General features: G+C 34.1%; 2 protein-coding genes across 2 annotated transcripts; one reads left to right on the plus strand and one right to left on the minus strand.

Annotated features, from left to right (window-relative positions):
* Nucleotides 1-3,349, plus strand: LOC120085720 (protein AAL-toxin resistant 7-like). Its single transcript, XM_039041878.2, has 2 exons — nt 1-379; nt 2,192-3,349. The coding sequence occupies exon 2, from the start codon at nt 2,198-2,200 to the stop codon at nt 3,038-3,040; it is 843 nt and encodes a 280-aa protein (XP_038897806.1). The 5' UTR covers nt 1-379; nt 2,192-2,197; the 3' UTR covers nt 3,041-3,349.
* A 124-nt stretch (nt 3,350-3,473) lies between these two features.
* On the minus strand, nt 3,474-8,379 carry KCS10 (3-ketoacyl-CoA synthase 10). Its single transcript, XM_039041877.2, has 3 exons — nt 7,888-8,379; nt 6,525-7,153; nt 3,474-4,335 (listed from the first exon to the last, which is right to left on the minus strand). The coding sequence occupies exons 1-3, from the start codon at nt 8,296-8,298 to the stop codon at nt 3,780-3,782; spliced, it is 1,596 nt and encodes a 531-aa protein (XP_038897805.1). The 5' UTR covers nt 8,299-8,379; the 3' UTR covers nt 3,474-3,779.
* Nucleotides 8,380-9,670: the final 1,291 nt, after the last annotated feature.

The following is a 9,670-nucleotide window of genomic DNA, read 5'->3' on the forward strand; positions in this document are numbered from 1 at the left end:
TGGAGAGAGGAGAAGGGAGGGAAGAAGAGGCGGGAGAGAGCGAAGGGAAGAGGGCGGTGAAGAAGAAAGAATATGGGAATATGGGAATATGGGAATATGGGAATATGGGATGTGAGAGATCAAATCATTAGTTTCCTTTTTTTCTCTTTCATAAATTATTGTTGTTCTTCCATCATTCTGCCATTGCTGTATTCTGATTTCTTGCTGTGGCTATGCGGAACGGCGCCCATGGATTCTTCCAAAATGTGGCTGCGCTTCTTCTCTGTCTCTCTGCTCTTTGCTCTTTGCCTTTACCACAATCCGAAGAGCCTCCTCAGGAATGCCCTATGGTTATGACCTCGCCCATTGCGCCAACTAAATCGTACACATATACAACAAGGCACGTTTCCTTTTCTTTGCATCATCTCTATTTCTCTCTCCATTATTTCTTTTTTTACACTGTGTTGACTCTTCTGACACATGTAGGAGTAAGATTAGTTCTAGCGGTTCGTTTATTCTTTTGCCCTGATTTTTTTTTTTTAATTTTTGTATTCATAGTCTTGCATCATCGTCGTTTTTAGTTCAATTTTATATAAATATCCTTTGTTCCCTATTTGGGAGGGTTTCTGTTGCTATTGGGAGTCGGTTCTGGCCTTTGTTTGTTTGTTTTTAAGGCTTACACCTTATTTTTAGTCATTCGTTGTGTTCATTGTAATTTTGAATTTTACAAATTCTTGACCCAAATTTTATGCCTAATGAACACTTAGGACTAAATTTTAATAAATTTCTTGAATCTAGTGTTGGGTTGAGAGTGTAATAATGTTAAAATAATATGGTTTTGTTGGGTTCTTTTGGTTCTTGTCCTTTTAACGGTCAGTTTTTGTTATTTTTAATTAACCTTAAAATTAGTCCCAAGTTAAATTATTTTGTTATTGATTCTTTAAACAAATTAGTTTCTACGAGTCTCTTCTTTATGAATTATGAAAATATATTTACATTTCATGCATGAGAAATAATATTATTATTTAGTCAATTTCGGTACAAATTAATGTTGAAGGATTAAGTTCATGAACTCCCAAAAATTCTTTATGAAACTCCAGAAGTTCAAATTCACAAAATTGAGCTTATGGTCGATTCAATCCCGTTGAAACTCCTATTGACTTTTCAAATATGGCATGTGATTTTCACTTTATTATAGCTAGTATGTCAGTAACCTTTTCACTTTATTTTAGCTAGTATGTCCATAACCAACACACTTGTTAGACTTAGTTGTACAAAGTCTATGTACATCTCAGTTTTGTTTGACACATAGTAGACACTTGTTAAGTATATAAAATAGACATATAATAATATAGATGTAAGACACGATAGCAGATTTTTGGAGTGAACTTATACATCCTTTTTTAAGTATATAAATTCCTAAATTTGACTTAACTTTTTTTTGGGTATAAAAATGATATATAGTAATTAATATGTCCTTACCATGTATGTCTCTTATATATTTAGAAAATGTCGTGTCTAAGACGTAGAGTCTATGAAATAAATGAATGACAAGTTAATAAATTATTTAATGATATATCAAATAATGATATAAATAGTAGATATTATGGTAGTATCATAAAATTTTTCATAAAAGGAATATGATACTTTCGTAGTACTAGAAATATTACATGGGTTCGAAGAATAATACTTTCAAAGTGGACATCTTAATTTTTTTGCTGCTTACTACTGAATCTTTGACAGATGGATCTGAGATAGAGAACCCATTTTTTCTTTGTAAAATATAAGTACTTTTTAAAATGTTAGTAGGGTCAACAGAAACAAACTAGCAGCTTATTACTTTCCCCAACCAGAAAGTTTCCCTTATGATGAGTGGGAATGGATAAGATGGTGAAAGGGGTCAAAAACAATGAAGTATGTAGTTAACTGAATAAAGTAAAAAGTACAAAAGAGCTCGAAGGCCTAGGATACTCTATTTGTATAGCCGACGCCGCCTTATCGACTTGTTTGGGAACTAAGTCACGGCATTACACAATCGGTTCATTATTTAAACCCCACAATTCTCCCAATCCATCATCAATCCTCATCTCTGCACTCTCTTTTCACCTGAGAGAACAAATAGATGAACATTTAATAGTTATTGGCATCGTTTCTCTTTAATGGTTCATTCCCTGGACTGCTAAAACAGTTGAACAAATCTTCTTTACCTCAGTACTCGATGAACTCTGCGGATCAGCTCTGCAACTTTGAAGCTGCTGCACAAATCTCACAGCCAAAGCCAGATGGAGAATCAAAGAAACAGGTTAGAAGGAGGCGCCATAGCCGGCGGCGGCTTTACAAGGAAATGCCTCTGGATATGGCTGAGGCTAGAAGAGAGATTGTAACTGCACTTAAGCTCCACAGAGCATCAACCAAAGAAGCCAGAGAGCAGCAACAAAAACAAGACCAACAAATTAATCAATCAATTCCTATATTTCCTCAATTAGGCCCATGTTTTGAAGGTGATGGAAGAAGGAAATCCAGAAGAAACACCAGGACATACCCAGATTGTTCATTTTATTTGGAAAATGGGTCTGGTTTTGTTGCTCCTCCATCTGTTGCACAGAATCTCATTACAGAAATCCCTACACAATCATTTGATGATGATTTCAAAACCTCTTCATATTGTCCACTTTCATTCTGGCCCCCATCTTCATATATTTATCCCACTGTTTCTTGTTCTGCTACTCATCAGGAAGTTCCCAAATCAATTTCATTATCTGAGGAAGAAGGGAATTTAATGGCTTCCGATGTGTTTTGGTTCAATAATGACCAAAAAGATATGCAGGAGGGGGCAGTGGAGGAGGCTAGGGCTAGGGCCATGGCTGAGGTCAGGCCCATGACCATGGATGTGAAAGCTTTGGAGAGTGATGGTCACCATAGTTGTGAAAATCCTATGGAATTTTCAGATTGGCCGAGTATTAATGATGATTTTTTGCAGCAGCATTCGAATTATCATTGCGTAGAGGAGGATTATCTTCAAGATCCTGACCTATCCTGGTATCAATTTAACCTTTCTTAATATCAATGAAATTCAACGCCAGATAAAGAATACATATAAGGAGCTAGCTTGTCTTTCAGCTACTTATACAGTTCTAGTTTCTCTGGGGTTTTTTTTTTGGGAGGTTCGATACATATTTTGGATTTTGCAGTTTCGACATAGGGAAGATTGAAGATGTCGGTGGAGATTGGTTAGAGCATGATTGTGTGGTTTTATCTCATACCAAGAAAATGAGGAATCTTTTTCCGAAACATGATCCTCTCCCCCTATTTGAATCAATACTTTTTCTATTAATTATAAGCATCTCTCGTTTCAAAATTTAATTGAAAATAATAACAATGTAGCCGGTGATTTGCTTATATATACAAGTGATTAAATATTCTAATTTGAACCTGCAACTGTAACCCATGATTAAGGGGGGGAAAAAGGCACCAACACAAACAACAAAAGCGTGTATTCTCAACCAGGAGATCAAACATTCTAATCTCTCACTATGCAAATTGTTGAACTAAAAACAATCCATTACAATAATTTTAAAACCTAAGACATTTTTTTAAGATTGATAGTAATAACTCACCCTTCACAGATTTTACAACTTACAAATAGAGGAATCTATCCTCAAAAGTAGTAAAATCTAGTTCGCTATATAACTTAGTTCTTAACAACCTTCTTTTTCTTCAACGGAACATTTTTTTAAAAGAAAAAGAAAAAGGAAAAAACAATAATAGTGAGAACCCAACAAGTAAGCCAAGGGGCGGAGTTAGAATTGAACCGGGTATCTGTCGATGCAATCGAGCCATGGGCTCCTAGCGGGCTTGCGATTGCGTCTCATTGAGCGCCAAACCAAAGAGTTGCACTTGAACCCAGACCCAAAAGCCAGCTGCCAAATCCGATCCCCAGACTTGACCCTGTCTTTGGCCTCCAAATAAGCCAATTCGTACCAAATGCTGCTGCTGGAAGTGTTTCCAAATCGGTGAAGTGTCATTCTAGAAGCTTCCATGTTCCTCTCGCTAAGCTCAAGGTTCCTTTGTAATTCATTCAATACGCCTTTGCTGGCTGCGTGTACACAGAAATGCTCGAATGCTTGCTTGTAATCTGGAATGTATGGCTTCTTTGGGTTCAGTACTCCGGTGCCGGAGGAGAAGAATTGCCTCCAGACTAGAGTTGCAAAGAAGATGAGTTGCTCGGAGAATGGCAAGACGAGAGGTCCGAGGGTTGTGATGTTGGTTTTGAGAGCTTCGCCTCCGATTTCCATTAGGTCTTTGCTGACTTTAAGGCCTTTGAATCCTTGGTCGTCTTCTTCTTGATACACGCACCTGCCACCAAACAACCACCATTAAACATCCAAAACAGTTGTTAACTTAATTATAATTCAATAATGAAGACATTTCTACTCTCCCAAACAATGGTGGGCTATTTAATATACTGTTCTAAGTAGAAAACAGAACTCCAATACTTGTCCATGTCACCCTATCAACATGCATGTTCAAAACTATGTTATTGATTTGTTAAAAACTTAAAAGTAAGATGAACAAATTTGTTACTTTGAGAATTTTTAAATCTGGAGACTAAAATATAGATTTTGTAAGACTTTTTTTAGAGGATGAAAATAGATATTTAAAAACATTCGTAATTTCAAGAATTGAAAGTTGAATTTGAACTTGAAATCTTGATTATTTGAGAACGACAAGGACTGAGCATGGATTAAGACCTCACGTGCCTGCTCTCAGCCTTTAAATTTCTTTAATTATGAAAAAGTAACTGGTTTTGGAACAGCAAAGATTGGTGACAGTTCAAAAGCTAGTTGTTCAATCATTTAATTGAGAGGGTGGCAATTGATAGTTGAATAATAAATGCACCTTTTTCCATATGGACATAGAATTCAATTTTAATCCAAATTTACAACACTGGCTTGCAGAGGCCCATGACATTCATACCGTTAAAAATTGATATTGACAATATGCAATCTTATTCTCTAATCTATAAAACTTTTCTTATCTACATCCCTGTCCTTATAGATTTTAGGTGGGGAAAATCTTCATTCATTCATATAGCATTTTCTAATGTAGAAAAGTCTTTATTTTTTTAAAAAAATTATGAGGTACGAAAATTTAAACAGGGAGAAGTATAAATATGTTTTTATTAAAGTACTTAAAACTAACATTTATTTAAACCAAACTTGCCTTTACTAGTTCTTGCAATAATTCTTTTTAAGAACTGGTTTTATTTAAAGTGCACCTTTTTCTTATAAAAATAATAATAATAATAATAATTCCAAACAGTATCGTTCTTTTAATATAACAATTGGAAATGAAGATCAACCTCCAATCTTTATGATGGAAGATCATATATCAATTGTGATAGTTTGGCCACTGAAAAATATTGTACTTGTTATATTTTTCAGAGTAAAAGTAAGACTTGTTTTTTCGGGGGTTCCAACGGCATAGGTTTTTTACGTCCTAGTCAAAAATATTCAGCACAATAATTATTATATGTTGGCAGTTGGATGATATAATGGACCTAAGAATCTACAGCTACACAACATGAAAAGCCCATGAATCTGACAACATTTCTTGTTGGCAGTTGAAAGTTGTAATATAATGGGCCGGTGAATGTACAGTTAGACAACCAAATTAAAGCCCATACCAATTTAAGACCTCCCACGTTAAAATATTATTTTGGTTCTATACTTTTAAACTTGGTTCAATTTTAGTTTTTATCCTTTTAATTTTTTTAATTATACGAGTTTTTTTTGTTTGAACTTTTCATAAAAATTTATTTTCTATTAATATTTTTATTATAGATTATTCACATATTATATTTTTTTCATAAAAATTATTATTATTTAATAACCTCAATAAAAAAATTGATTTTGAGGGACAAAAGTAAGAAATTTAAATTAAACAATTAAAAATACAGATATTAAAATTGAATAAGTTTATTGCATTTGGAAGGAAACATTATATCTGAAAAAGTAAAACTGCTTTAAAAATGATAGGTAATAATTTAGCTAATCTATATTGTGAAAAAGTATTATTAAAAGTTAAATGAAATTTCTTATATCCAATACAAATTGACTAAACTAAATCACTATGTCATACAAATTGACATTTAATTTTTCACGTTAAAAAAATATATTATTACAAAATTTAAAGTATCTAGACTCAAATATTACCTATTAAATTGTTACAATTTTAATAGTTTTAAGACTAAATGGTTAGAAACTAACTATTTTATTACTTTTTTAAGGAGAAAATGTCTTTTTAGCCATAAAAATATCTTAGGAAATATGCTTAAAATATATGTGTTAAAAATATCTTCTTTTTTGTCAGTTTTTGAAACACGAAAGCAGAAATGAAAGAAGAAAAGGGGGAGGGGGGGGGGGGGGGGGGGGGGGGGGGGGGGGGGGGGGGGGGGGCTGGGGGGAAGTGGTTCTATTTGTTACGTCATGAACGCAAAGATAAAACTGAAAAGGAGCAGTAAAGGAAGAAGAAAAAGGAAGTACCTGAAGCTGCGATCATCAGCACCTTTGTGTGTACGAACCACGTGTTCGAGGCGGTACTTGGCACGGCGGTAGTCACGGCGGCGATTAGACAGGATCACAGCGGAGCATCCCATGCGAAAGAAGCAATTAGGAATTAGCATAGACCTATCACGGCCTTGGTACCAATTATATCCTACAACCTCCGTACTCACGACCACGGCGTAATTATTAGGGTTAGATTGAAGCATATCGCGAGCCAAATCAATTGCAATAATTCCTGCACTACATCCCATTCCGCCGAGATTGTAACTCAAAATATTCCCCCTCATCTTGTAGTGGTTGATGATCATGGCGGAAAGCGACGGCGTCGGATTGAAGATTGAGCAATTGACGACGAGAACTCCGACGTCCTTTGGACGAATCCTAGTCTTCTCGAAAAGCTCGTCGAGAGCGCCGAACATGACGGCGGAGGCCTCCGCTCGGCCTTCTTTCATGGTGGCACAGTTATCGGGGGAGGCGATCACCGATTTCGGAATGTAGGTTTCATCGCCGATTCCCGATGACTGCAGAATTCTCTTCTGGAACTCTAGGCATCCTTCGTCGAATTTGCCCGATTTCCGCGCTAGTTCTATGAATTCCTCCTTTGATACCTGTAAAATACTGAGCAGTTTTTAAAACACGATTCTATTTTATATTTTAAATTCTTAAAAATTTATTTTCAATTTTCATCCTCGTCGAAGAATTTCTGCACTGTGTTTAATATGAATTTATTTAATTCAAGACAACCTACAAAATTTATCACACTGTTTTGGCTATAACTACATTCATAAATTCATTTTAAATTAAAGTATTTTATTACTTTTTTTGTATTGGCATTTAATTTAAAATTTTAAGAGAATCAATAACGTCTTAATCGATTCAGATGAACAAGTACTTTTACATATATGTATCATTTCTAAAAGTATCTCAATCTCACAGAATTAGTTCTAAACAAATAGTGATTCACATGCTGACATTGAATAATATCAATTAATGATCTCAATTTTCGTTACCAACAAACCGATTAACAATCACTTCAAGAAGCTATCTATATATACACTGAAGAAAAAAATAGCAAAATATGTAAATGAAAAAAAAAAAAAATTGCCTACAGTCCTACTAACATTTTTTATAAGATGCAGTTTTAGTAGGATCAATCAAAAGATAGCACATGGTGAGATTATTCATTTCGTTACGGAAAGAAAGTTGAAGAAAGGCGACTTGATCATAATTTTAGTTACCAAACCAAAAACAAAACGAAGCATAATGTGCAGTTCTCAAGAACGTACGTCGATCAAATCCAAACAAAAAAAGAGAGATGAGGCGAAAGTGGAAATGAACTAACCTTGAAGTCATCGGAAGGGCGAAAGCACGAAAAATCGATAAGGTAAATAGATCTAGGGCGCGACATGAAGTAAACAGAGAGAGTGAAGACGAAGAGAGCGAAGAAGGAGAGAACAGTAGCGAGATCGTAGCGAGCATCCTCCCAAAGCTTCCGCCAAAGTTCCTCGCGGCTGAGGCTTCCGACTTCGGCGCTGAAGACGAGTACGAGAACAGGAACAGTAGCGAGATAAATGGCGTGGTTGATCAAATAATGGTAGCCTAATTTGACGTACTTGAGATTGACGGAGTTGAGGAAGTCCGGGAGACGGCGGCGGACTCTGACGGAGAAGGTGAGGGAGCCGGCGTTAGGGCCGGAGGATTCGATGCCGCGGTTGACGATCTCGGTGGACAAGAGGTGTTGTTCGTTAGCCATGAGAAGAGTGTGAGAGTTTTTGTGAGAGAGAAATTTGGATTTGGGAATTTTGAGAGAGAAAGAAAGAAGGAGAGAGAGAATATAAAGAGAGGAAGGAAAGTAAGTGGGTGGGAATTAGTTATTGCTATCACCAACTCGGTGCCAATGCAGTTGGGGCGCCTTCAACTCCCATTAATTTTTCATTTAATTTCCAACTTTTATTTTTTATTTTTATATTTATATATATTTTCCCTTTTCCATATATTTATAATGTCATTTTCTCAATCTATTTTATCTTTATCTTAAAAGTACTTTGGTCTGTCATGACCATTTCAGGAAAATTTTCTAATATTACCATAGTTTTGATAAATAAAATTTTCATACATCTTCTTTTTAAGGATTTACTTGGATTGAATCATTTTTTTTTTACACACTATTCATTTGTTTGGATTTTAAGTTTCTCTTATCTAAATAAATTTTATTAAATAATAATCCAATCCACTCGTAAATTCTTTAGGTTGGATTGCTTGGATTTATTTGGATAGTTTATTTAAACTTTTATTTTAAAAATAAGTAAATTATTAATATGTACAAATTTTATTTTATTATTTTAATATATCATATTAATATTAACAACTCAATTTCATTTTTTTTTTTCCAAAATGCTAAAAAATTAATTTTAAGAGTCCTTAGATAATAAATTTCCAAAAAATCATGAAATAGAATAAAATTAAAATATATATATATATATATATATAATTGTGTTATAAGTAAACGAAACATACTTTTTAAATTTAATAATAAGTTCGGGTAGGTTTTGGTTATTTTAGATGAATTCATGAACCAAACCAATCTATAAGATTTTAATTTATTTGAACCCGACTCAACACAAATGAGTTGATAACCCAACCCGAACTGTATGGAGTTGGGTTGGGTTGGGTTGATCCGATTTTTTGAGTCATCGGTTTTTTTTAACATCCCTACATCTCCCATTTAATGATTGTCACGTGGTAATTTGTCATTTTAGCACTGTTCGATAAACATTGATTTTTTAAAATTAAGTATATTTTCTTTTCATTTTTCTTAAATAAAAGGTTGAATTCTTAGCAACTTTCTAAAATACAAAAACAAAAAATATAAAAATTAATACAAACCAAGAAATTTAGCTATTTATAGGTTTAATTTTTAAAATTTAAAAATGAAAATCAAATGGATATCAAATCCGACTTCAATTTTTTTTTTTTGTGGGACCCACCTTGTTGAATACCCTCCTTACATAATTTTTGTTAATAAATTTCCCCATCTTCTTTATTCTTAAGCATTTTTTTTTTTTCAATTTGACCATTCACATCCTAAATCAATTTCAACCTTCCATTTTTTTTAGGTTTCACCC

Source organism: Benincasa hispida, chromosome 9, assembly GCF_027475165.1.
Source record: "Benincasa hispida cultivar pf3 chromosome 9, pf3_genome.v1.1, whole genome shotgun sequence".
Lineage (NCBI taxonomy): Eukaryota > Viridiplantae > Streptophyta > Magnoliopsida > Cucurbitales > Cucurbitaceae > Benincasa > Benincasa hispida.

Bases quoted from the DNA above. Each gene is read 5' to 3' on its own strand.
- KCS10 (XM_039041877.2), bottom strand. From the start codon at position 8,298: ATGGCTAACGAACAACACCTCTTGTCCACCGAGATCGTCAACCGCGGC. The intron at 7,154-7,887 runs GTTAGTTCATTT...AGTATTTTACAG, and splicing joins GCCCTTCCGATGACTTCAAG to GTATCAAAGGAGGAATTCAT. The intron at 4,336-6,524 runs GTACTTCCTTTT...GTTTGGTGGCAG, and splicing joins GCTGATGATCGCAGCTTCAG to GTGCGTGTATCAAGAAGAAG.
- LOC120085720 (XM_039041878.2), top strand. From the start codon at position 2,198: ATGAACTCTGCGGATCAGCTCTGCAACTTTGAAGCTGCTGCACAAATC.